Genomic DNA, 12035 nt, shown 5'->3' on the forward strand with positions numbered 1-12035 from the left:
ATTTCCACTTTAAAATGGGACCCTAATTTGTGCAAGTTAGTATATCATTCATTTATAGTAGCTAGTAGTATCCTTTTGCATGTTTAATGCATATTGTTTGATAATTGTCATATTCACAGCTGGATGATAAGTGTGGTAGTATTAGTTTTTCTTTTTACATATTGTAATTTACATTTTTCCTTTCAGGTTTTTCAAGATTCCAATGTCAGTACTTCCAGAGATTAGAAGCAGCTCTGAAATTTATGGCTACATAACAAAAGGACCGCTTTTAGGTGTTCCTATATCTGGCGTAGGTATCATGATAAAATTTTAGCTTTTGCATCAAGAGGATTTAATCATATTATTATAATGATTACTGTAATAAATAGCTAGCTGTTGTTGATGCATTAAAAAGCAATGCACATAGTAATACCTAAGAGGGGCAATAGGAACACAACCCCCAGTACACCATGAATTACGTTGAAACTAATAAAAAATACCCCCAAATAATGATGAGGTGCAAAAAATGAAATTAGTGGTCAAAATATAAAGGTAAAGCATTATAAATCACTTGAACGTTAAATCTCGGGAAAATGACTCAACAGCTGGGTAACTTAATTAAGTTCAACAGGAAAATTACTAGTGGCCAAGGCATCATAGGACTTGGCATATGCAGTAAGAGGAAGGCTGTACTATGTGATAAATGGGTTTTTAAACAATATATTTAATTGTGTTACGCCTTAATTTTAGGTGAACTCTTTTTCATTGTAAGTTATAGGTGTTTTTGTCTAAAGTTAACCTTCAGTTTTGAGTTATAGATTTGAAACTAATGTTGTAAAAGAGTTATAACTGTTCATCTTTAAAGGGAGTCTGAAACCAGTATTTTGTATCTGTAAAAGGAAATAGATTCTGAAAAATATGATTCATATCCTTATAAGCTAGGGAGACAAGAAACAGTGTTGTGCAGCCTTAATATTGGACATAGAATTTTTGTACATGAACTTCCCTGCCAGATATATACTTAGCTTAGGTCTCTGACGTCACGACAAAGAAAATTCAAAAACTCGCGGCCAACGCTACAGGTTAGTCAGGTGATCTACCTTACCCGCCGCTGGGAGGCGGGTGTAAGAACCAGTCCCCCTTTCCTGTCAGATTATTTTCTGTCGCCGGCTGGGCTGGACAACACCTGTTGTTCAGTCCCTTACGATAGTTAAAATTCGTCTCGTTGCCGACGATTTGGATTTTGGTGAAGTACCCTTTGTTTGTTGGCTTGGCATACGCTTTTTGGACTGTTTTTTGGATTTTTCTTTTGGATTTCTCTTACATATCTATAATCATGGATGATTCTGAAGTTAAGAAACCTAGTTTATTTAGGGTTTGTTCAGAGAAGGAATGTAAAGTTAGGCTTCCTAAAGCTGCATTAGATCCTCACTCGGTATGTGAGTCGTGTAGAGGGAATGAATGCTCTTTTATTAACCCTTGCAAAGAGTGTGAGAATTTGGATGAGGATGGTTGGGAAGGCTCTCTCTTCTTATGTGAGAAAGTTAGAGAAAGATAGGGTGCGCAAGGCTTCTTCAAAGAGTTTACTAGTATGAGGGGTGAGTGAAGTTGACGCTGAGAATCGTAGTAGAAGTAGTTCCTCTCCAGTTTCAGCCCCTGCGCCCAGCTTTGAACCCGAAGATTCGTTTTCGGAAGTTGTCTTCTGGGAGAGCCTCGATCAGGAGTAAGGAGAGCCTCGCTCGCTCTCGACAAGGTAAGAGTGATGATAGTGCAAGTGATCAGTGCAGTGCCCCTAGTGCAGTGGAGGGATGCGTCTGACCGGCTCACTAACGCTTCCAGGCTAGACCTCTTCCAGACTCCCAGACCCAGTGGAGGAGGAAAGTCGAAAGCCGCAGGAAGGTTAGGGAGAACCCCCACCGGTCAGGCGTTTGAATTTTGGCCTAGCCTAACTCCTTTCTTTCTCTATAAAAATGAATAATCTACCCACCTGTACGCTTTCTCCAACTCCAGTACACTCCAGAAATCACCTTAAAACACCAGCACCACAAGACTTACGACCCAAAAAACAACTCCTACCAGAACAGAGAGCTCTCCCCTACCACCAACCACACCACCACACGTGCTTTCTACTGGCCCCGTGTTATTGTTTACATCCTGCCGACGCCGCCGCCATCTTGTCTATGACGTCACAGCCTATGATGTCCACAACACAACTTAAATACATCAACAGACACCTTCTAGAAATCTACCACATGTTGTCTATATATAGGACACCCACCATATTTCAACAATGCATAAAATACCCATAACAATTATACAATATATAATCACACTTATCTATACCCATAACAATTATACAATATATAATCACACTTATCTCTTTCTCCCTCCCCTCCGACTGTTTCCTAACTAGTATTCCCCTCTTAATTTCCTTCGTCCTCCAACTCTTTTACCCTCTACATAATTTCTAATACATTCCCCTGAAACTCCTGCTTTAGTTAATACATCAGCCACTTGCTCCTTTCCTTTTATCCATCTCACCTCCTTTATTTCCCCGGATTCAATGGGTTTCCCTTATTGCAGCAATATCTATTTTAATCTCTTGCTACTTACACCAGTGCTTCGATTTGATGGCGGTCATTAGTGTTTTTACTATCAGTGTTAACCAAGGCTTCTAAATTTCTCCCTCCTACTACCTCTTCCCACAAATGCTTGAAATATATCAATCCTTCTACAGCTTCCCCAACACTCAGGGCTTCAGCCTCAATGGTGGATGGTTTTGCCACTCTCCTGGATTTCCTAGACTTCCACCATATGGGACTTCTCCTCTTCCCATCTGTCAAAGAAATAATATAACCCAGTTGAGTATGGCCATCTTCTATGTTTCCAATGAAGCGTCTTGCATAGGCTTCCCAATAAACCCTTTCTTCTTCCATCTCACTTATTGTAACTTCGCCCATCATGCTCTTAGTTTTTCTCACAATTTTAATAAGTTTCTTCATATCCTGAGTTGTTCCTTCTTTAAATGCTTTACTTAATTCGCTAATATCATATGATATTTCTGGCATCGTGTGTAGTGATACCCAATTCAGCTGTCCTACCACTGATCTGTACTCTGTTAACTCTTTTTGTTCTAGCACTCTATTACCCGTATATCTTCTAGCCTCTGGTTCTCTTATGGAATTTATATACTGCCACTGATTAAGGGAAAATCTATTCTCACCTTCTGCTCTATTACTACTCCTATATACTTGAACTTTTACTCTCTTGTTCTCCTACTTGCAATTTCCCTTTCAATCTCCCAATCGTTTCCTTTAAGAATCCTTCAGTTTCCTCCGTAGCAAAACAAAAAAATCATCTACGTGGTACACAAAATGCCTTCCAATTTATTGTTCTTTTTCCAAAAGAATATATTAGGTTTCTAGTCTACTTCTCTCACCTTGAAGCTCCTTCACTACTTTCACCACTTTACAATACCATGCTTTTGCTGCATCCTTGAGCCCATAGACTGTTTTCTTCAACTTCCATAATCCCCTCCAACCATCTTCCCTTGGTGGCTTCAAGTACACTTCTCTTTGTATCTCGTCAACCTTGTAAACTATGCAGTTTTGACATCCAATGTATAACAATTCCAATTTTTCACCCTTATTATGGTTAGACAGAATTTTAAAAATTTCAGCATTGCATGTGGGAGCATCCTTTTCCCACTCAAAGCCATTTCTTCTTGCAAAACCCTCTAGCTACCAACTTCTTGCGTTTACATATCCTTTTCCCCCCCTTTTATCTTTTCAGTTAACTATCCCATCCTTGGTAGATAATAGCTTTTTGTCCAACATCATTTACCTCCTCATATACCTGGTTATCTCTCCAACTTAGAAGTTCTTTTTCTTTAGCTTCCATTATGCTTCTATTTTCAAATCCCAGCAACACCTCCTCTTCATCTTCAATTTTTTCTACCTGACTATAATCCCTCAAGTTAACCCACCCTTTGTCACCTGACTGTGAGTCTCGTATATTGTACGAATCAGCCCATGCTTGGCTTGATCTTTTTCCTGCAAGACCTAAAATAGTCCATTCTTCTACTTGTCCTGTATCATTGTTTATAGCCCTAACTCTATTTCCCTTTTTGAATTTTGGTATCTCTTCCATTAACTCGCTTTCTATTGACCCACTTTGCCCGTTATCTTCCACTGTTTCCTCTATCACCTCTCTTTCTATAGTCTCTTCTGTGTCTGCATTCCTTCTCTCACCCATTATCTCCTCTCCTTCCAGCCAATCTACTTTCCCTTCATTTGGGCCATCTGACCTACCTTTCACCCCATGGGATCTATTCTAGCCGATATCTCTTCTGTATCTGGTGATCGTCGTTGAATCCTTGTCACATGTATCCTAGCGTACTTCTCTTAAAGAATCCCCCATGTTTGACTATTATTGTTTTTCCCCGATACTCCCACTACCTGAGCAGGTCCTCTCCATTCATTTTCATTTTCCCTCTTATGAATACCTCATCTCCTACACTGCTTCTTCAAATTTATGTTCTCTGATTGTTTTTGTTTAGCGCTATTCTTATTTTATTACAGGACTCATTTTTTATAAATGCTTCTCTGGCCTGTGCATTGCATTCAGTGTGTCCCTTACCATACCCTCTTCCATCCCCTTTTTCTCTGCTTGCAGGACTAGAACTTTCTTCTCCTATTAGGTTAGGCAGTGAAGGGTTTTTTCCAAATACTAATTGGTTGGGAGAGAAACCTCCATTATTCATTAAACAGTTCCTAGCACTCACTACCCATTTCAAAGCTAGGGACCAATCTACTTCCTCTTCCTCCATCATCTTTCCTTACACTTCCCTTGATCATGCCTACGGTCTTTTCACATAATCCGTTGCTCCACGGAGATTCTGATGCTGTGGCTAATACTTTAATATTCCATTTTTCTGCCATCCTCCTTACTTTTTCATTTTGAAAGTTCTACCCCCATTATCTGACAATATTTTGGAGGGTGCTCCAAATATAGCAAACCAGCACTCAAAAAGTATCTTTATTATAGTTTCTGGTTTCTTATCTTTTATCCAACAGGCCTGACAATATCTCGTTGCCATATCCACTATTACCAAGAACTTTCTCTCTTCTATCTCTCCCACATCCATCGCTACGACTTCATTGAACGTTTTTACTCCAAGAAAAGCCTACTACCGGTTTGGCGGGGTTTCTTTGTATTTTTTACAAACCTCACAATTTTTGATCAGTTCCGTTAGTAACTTTCTTATTTCCTCTTTTTCTTTTTCGATTAACCATTACTCCATTGTGCTTCCATCTGTTAGCTTCCATATTTTTATCTCCACTTCCATGACCAAACTGTAAATGTAATTTCTTCATTGTGTTCTTAATTTCCCTCGGATTTCTTTCCTTCAACCCTCCAGTAATAATTCTTCTACCTTCCTCCTCCAATTATAGGCACTCTTAAATGACCCTGTTCGTCTTCTCTTAACTCTACTTTCATTCCCCCTAATACTTCCTACTATGACACAATTTTCTTTTCAAATTTATTTAGGGTCATAACCCATTTTACTCATTGGTTTGCTTACCTATCAGCCAGGGTATATCACCTTGCAGAATTTCCGTCTTCAAATAAAACTTTCTGTTTTTTTAGTATCACAGGTATTCTATTATTCCTCTGGACTTATAAGATGTCTCACCAAAATTAAACACTTTATTAGACTCTGTCCTAGTGTCCCTCATTCTCCCAACTCTTCCTGACTCAAATCCATGACAATACGTGCTAGTCACAATTCCCCGCAAACTGTTGATTTACACCCTGTGTCCAAAATTGCATCAACCACCTCCATGATGCTTCCACTATTTTATTAACTTCTCCTACATAAACCTCTTCTTCTTCTGTCCCATTTTCTGTTTTTACCTTATTTTCTTCTAGTCTTGTTTCAGTTTTCTTCCTATTATGAAAATTCTGAGGACAATCCCTAGCCAAATGCCATTCTGAGCTGCATATTGCAACATACTGTTACCTTCCCTTCTTTGTTTATAGGATTTCAACCACCCCCCTTCCCCTCGGTTCCATCTTCCCCGATATCTTTGGTTTTCCCTCCCTCTCCCAGAACTGGCATTGCCTTCTGACGAACCCCACCATTACCCGTTCCTCTTTAGTCCCTAACCCTCAAATAGTCTTTTCATTGTTTGCGACACTGTTCCGTACTCTAGCTTTTCTTGCCCACAAGCCGATAATACCATTTGTTTTTGATTTTCCAGTGAGATTTGCTGCTCTATTACATGATACCCCTTGACTTCGCCTTCAAGCGCGCCTTTCCCCATTGCTCTTTCACACTCAGATGCTGCCTTCTCGTATCTAATTAAATAGTCCGCCATATTTTCACTAGATTCTCTTCTTATTAGAAGGTATCTTTTTATTCTACCGTAATTCTCCATTACCGAGTCTTTAGATAGGCTTTATCTAGTTCTCTAGGATTAACTTTGGACCCTCTGTACCAGTAAGTTTATCTTTATCTAATGCTTCCACTAGCTCTAGGGCTTTCCCTTTTAAGCTCATTCCTCATTTCTATCGCCGGGTATTTTGTATCTTCTCCATACAACAATAGCCAATACTTCGGCTTGACCTTTCATTCTTTGTATTCTTCTTGTATCCGCTAAACCTAGGGACATTCCCTTCTCCATCTAGTAGTCTCCCTTTGTTCACTGTCGGATCCAGGCATCTTTGATCAACCACGCTCTGCTACCAGTTGGAATTTTGGCCTAGCCTAACTCCTTTCTTTCTCTATAAAAATGAATAATCTACCCACCTGTACGCTTTCTCCAACTCCAGTACACTCCAGAAATCACCTTAAAACACCAGCACCACAAGACTTACGACCCACCCAAAAAACAACTCCTACCAGACAGAGAGCTCTCCCCTACCAACCACACACCACCAACACGTGCTTTCTACTGCCCCGTGTTATTGTTTTACATCCTGCCGACGCCGCCGCCATCTGTCTATGACGTCACAGCCTATGACTCACACAACTTAAATACATCAACAGACACCTTCTAGAATCTACCACATGTTGTCTATATATAGGACACCCATCCATGATTTTTCAACAATGCATAAAATACCCATAACATTATACAATATATAATCACACTTATCTTACCCATAACAATTATACAATATAATCAAGGCGTCCCCTCGGCAGTTCCTGTTGCTCGTTCCAGGCTGCCTTGGATCGAACCAAGAAGGAGTTATTGCGCCAGTGCTTCTCGTCATCTTCGTCGCCTTCTCCTCAGCGTAGGTGGAGCGCATCGGAGTCGTCTCGCCCTCTCAAGAGGCCCTGGAAGGATCCTTGCGCCCTTCCTTCCAGCCCCGAATCCTTCGCGGAGAGCCTGAAGTGGAACGCAAGAGAACCAAGATTTCGTCCTGTTACGCTTCTCCTGTTCGCTCTCGGACTTCGTCCCCTGTAGGAGTTTTAAGAGATCTCCTGCGCGTATCCTGGCGGGTCTGCAGGCGCAGATTGCGGCTTTAGCAGAGTCTATTGCCGGGACTTTCATCATCGGTCGGAAGGACGCCTCACTTCCGGTGAAGAAGTCTAAGAACGTTCCTTCGGCTAAATCTCCTTTGGCTAGAAGAGCTTTTGAGCCTGTTAGTAGGAGTTCAGAAGTGCAGGCTGGAGCTCGGGATCTTCTCCGAGTAGGCTCTCCTCTCTTCCCAGCAAGAGTTGTGAGCATGTAAGGTGTAAGGAGCCAGGCAGGCTCTCTCCTCAGGATTTCCGCTCCTCTTCAGTTAGGCGTCAAGAGCTTGACAGACGTCAAGAGCCTCGTTTTCGTCAGGAGCGAAGGAAGAGTTCTTCGCCTGGTGGCCACTCTCCTTTTGACGGAACGCTCGGAGCCTAGTAGGCAGCCAAGAGCCTAGTAGGCGCCAAGAGCCTAGTAGGCGCCAAGAACCTGGTAGGCGGCAACGGAAGTTTTCTCCTCCGTTAGAGCACTCCCGATTGGATAGGCGCTCAGAGCCTTGTAAGCGCCGCGCTTCTGACAGGGATTCATCTGTGGATGTTTTCTCTCCCCGTGGCAGGCGTCAAGAGCCTGGCAGGCGTATTGAGGATGGCAGGCGCCAAGAGCCTAGCAGGCGCAGAGAGCCTGATAGGCGCTCTCCCTTATCCAGACGCTCTTCTGTGGAGTTAGAATCTGTTTCCGACAGACGGGTCCTCCTCTTGTAGGCGCTCTCCTAGTAGGCGCTCCCCAAGTAGGCGCTCTCCTAGCAGGCGCTCACCAAGTAGGCTCTCTCCTGGGAGGCGCTCTCAAAGTAGGCGCTCTCCTAGTAGGCGCTCTCCAACTAGGCGCTCTCCTAGTAGGCTCTCTCCTGGGAGGCGCTCTCAAAGTAGGCGCTCTCCTGGTAGGCGCTCCCCGTGTAAGCGCTCTCCCGGTGGTTTTTCTTCCAGTAGGCGCTCTCCGAACAGGCGCTCTCCAAGGATTAGCTCTCCTCCGGGCAGTAGAGCTTCTAGACGTCATTCTTCGGAAGAATTTGTTGCTGATTCGGAGGAAGATTTGCCCAAGGATTGCTTCGGTTTCTTCGTATAGAGACTTACAGACCTCCTCTTGCAAGATTTTGGGGAGTCTCTTTCGACCGTTGCTCCTCCGTCTCCTCCGTCCTTATTTTCAACGACCAATACGGCTAAGAAGTCTTCGGTCGTTAAGATGAAGCCTACAGTGTCTATGAAGAAGGCTATGAAGAACTTTGACGACGTTTGCTTTCAAAAGAAGAGAAGGGCAAGACAGTTTTTTCTTTTCCCCGTCCAAGCTGACGGGTAAGATGGGGTTCTGGTACGAGTCAGGAGAGCCTTTGGGTCTAACTCTTCCCTCTTCTGCAGACTCGGACTTCTCTTTGTGGTCGATTCCGCACGTCGCTCGGCGCTGAATTCTGCGAAGACGACGTGGGTATGAGCGAGTTGGATCACCTTCTGAAGGGAATGTTCCGAGTCTTAGAAGTTTTTAACTTTCTTGACTGGACCTGGAGTGTTGGCTAAGAGGACAAGAGCAAGACACTCTTTCGCCTGAAGACCTCCACGCAGTTCTGTCTTGCATGGACAGGCAGTGAGAGACGGTTCCGAGGAAATTGCTTCTCTTTTTGGTGCAGGAGTGGTAAAGAAGAGGGCCGTTTTCTGCTCTTTTCTTACCAAGGCGGTTTCTCACGCACAGAGAGCTTCCTTGCTGTATTCGCAACTTTCCCCGCAACTCTTCCCCAAGAAGACTATTAACGATATCTCCAGCTCGTTATCAGCAAAAGCGACGCAGGATATGCTAGCTCGCTCGGCTAGAATTCCGAAACCTTCGTTTCAGCAGAAGACGAAGAAAGAGGCTCAAAGTAGGCAAGAACCCTTTCGAGGAGGACCTTCGTCTCGCTCTTCTTCCTCCAGAGGTTCGAGACCACCTAGAAGAGGAAGGACCTTCTCCCGGTCTATTAGGGCCAAGAAATAGTTCGGGTTGTCCTCCAGACAACTGTGGGTGCCAGACTTCTGAACTTTGCAGATGTCTGGGCACGAAAGGGGGCGGACAACTGGTCCCTCGCGATCATCAAGAGGGGATACCTCATTCCCTTTATTTCGAGACCACCCTTGACCACCACTCCAAGGGCACTGGTGGCCAAATACAAAGACCCACTGATGAATCAAGCCCTCGCTCTAGCGGTAGAGCTGATGTTAGAGAAAGAGGCAATAGAGATGGTTCAGGGCCCTCTTTCAGCGGGGTTCTACAACCGTTTGTTCCTAGTTCCCAAGAACTCAGGAGGATGGAGACCGGTTCTGGACGTAAGCGCCCTGAATGTCTTTGTGAAGAAGAGGAAGTTCGCTATGGAGACGACGTCATCAGTCTTAGCAGCTCTTCGTCCCGGGGACTGGATGGTGTCACTGGACCTTCAGGACGCTTACTTCCATGTGCCGATCCATCCTTCTTCTCGCAAATATCTCAGATTCATGTGGGGAGGAACGTTTTTCAGTTCAGGGCCCTATGCTTCGGCCTTTCCACGGCCCCCCAAGTATTCACAGGACTGATGAAGAACGTTGCCCAGTGGCTTCATCTCGAGGGAGTGAGATTTCCCTCTACTTGGACGATTGGCTTATCAGGGCCAAATCCAAGGAGAAATGTCTGGAGGACTTACGAGTGACGTTGGATTCTAGCAGCTTCTCTGGGTTTGCTAGTGAATTTCGAGAAGTCACAGCTAATCCCCAGTCAAGAGCGTATCTATCTGGGGATTCTGATGGCTTCTCTGGTTTTTCGGGCGTATCCGTCCCCAGAGAGGATAACCCGAGGTTTGGAGAAGGTAGCAATCTTTCTAGAGAAAGATGTATGCACAGCGAGGGAGTGGATGAGTCTGTTGGGGACACTCTCCTCTCTGGAGCAATTCGTTTCTCTAGGAAGGTTGCACCTCAGACCCCTACAGTTCTTCCTGACGAGGAACTGGGATCGGAAAATATCAAGGTCTGGACTTTGCGTTCAAGATTTCGCAAGAGATAAAGGAGGATCTACGTTGGTGGCTAGACCCTCTATTGTTCAAGGAAGGCCTTTCCTTGCAGGTTCCGAACCCCAACCTAGTATTGTATGCAGACGCTTCGGACAAAGGTTGGGGAGCTACTCTCGGGTCGAGAGAAGTGTCAGGCACCTGGATGGGGGATCAGGTGTCCTGGCACATCAACAAGAAGGAGCTAACAGCGATTTGGTTAGCTCTCAAGACCTTCGAACCCCTCGTAAAAGGGAAATATGTTCAGATCAACTCCGACAACACTACAGCCCTGGCTTACATTCGAAAACAGGGGGGGACTCACTCTTTCTCCCTGTACGAGACAGCGAGATCGCTCCTCTTGTGGTCAGAGGAAAGGAACATAAGGCTTCTCAGCAGGTTCGTACAGGGAGAAAGAAATGTCAGAGCGGATCTGCTAAGCAGAAGGAATCAAGTCCTTCCCTCAGAGTGGACTCTGCACGCGGACGTATGCCAGGAGCTGTGGAGGTACGTGGGGCAGGCCCCATCTCGATCTATTTGCGACCTCCAGGAATGCGCGGATAGATCTATACTGCTCCCCTATTGCAGACCCAAGAGCAGTGGCAATAGATGCATTCCTGATGGATTGGAGGAATCTGGAATCTTTACGCGTTCCCGCCTTTCAAGATTAGAGGGGAAACGTTAAGGAAATTCGCAGCGTCAGAGGGAACAAGGATGACGTTGAATACTCCGTTCTGGCCCGCCCACGACTGGTTTCACAGAGGTACTGGAATGGCTGGTGGATGTCCCAAGATCCCTACCTCTAAGAGTCGATCTGCTCAAACAGCCCCACTTGACAGGTTTTCACAAAAACCTCCCCGCTCTCAGTCTGACTGGATTCAGACTATCAAGAGTCTCGTCAGAGCTAAGGGCTTTTCGGCAAAGTCTGCAAGGGCTATTGCCAATGCACGTAGACCTTCCACATCTAGAGTCTACCAGTCGAAGTGGGATGTTTTTTTTCGACGCTGGTGCAGGACTCATAAAGTTTCCTCCTCCAGTACCTCTGTGACGCAGATTGCAGATTTCCTTATCTTCCTGAGGGAAAAATGCGGGTTGGTTGTCTCCACCATCAAGGGATACGGAGCATGCTTTCCTCAGTTTTTCGTCATAGAGGATTAAACATATCTGAGGACAAGGACCTCCATGATTTAATCAGATCGTTTGAAACGGTTAAAAGAACCTCCTCCTTAGTGCCTAGCTGGAATCTTGATGTCGTGCTGCTCTTCCTGAGGTCCTCAAGGTTCGAACCTCCCCATGCTGCTTCGTTCAGAGACCTGTCGATGAAGACTCTTTTCCTCTGTGCGTTAGCGTCAGCAAAGAGGGTCAGCGAGCTGCAGGCTCTAGAAGGGGGTGAGGTAGGTTTCCAAGGAGGCTCCGCCGCGGTTTGCTCTTTTCTTCCGGCTTTCCTAGCCAAGAATGAAAACCCTTCTTCGCGTGGCCCAGGAGCTTCGAAATCAAAAGCTTATCCTCCTTAGTCGGGACAGAAGAGGAGAGATCTCTTTGCCCGGTGAGAAGCC

General features: G+C 44.7%; 1 protein-coding gene across 2 annotated transcripts in view; it reads left to right on the forward strand.

Moving 5' to 3' along the window:
• LOC135212599 (glycerol kinase-like) overlaps nucleotides 1-12035 on the forward strand; it is a gene marked incomplete in the record, with an annotated part of 99164 nt that overhangs the window by 30967 nt on the left and 56162 nt on the right. For both annotated transcript variants that reach the window (XM_064246157.1, XM_064246158.1), the window contains 2 exon segments: nucleotides 1-35; nucleotides 187-289. In XM_064246157.1, coding sequence (XP_064102227.1) covers nucleotides 1-35; nucleotides 187-289 — 138 coding nt within the window.

The sequence above is a fragment of the Macrobrachium nipponense genome, chromosome 41 (assembly GCF_015104395.2).
Source record: "Macrobrachium nipponense isolate FS-2020 chromosome 41, ASM1510439v2, whole genome shotgun sequence".
Lineage (NCBI taxonomy): Eukaryota > Metazoa > Arthropoda > Malacostraca > Decapoda > Palaemonidae > Macrobrachium > Macrobrachium nipponense.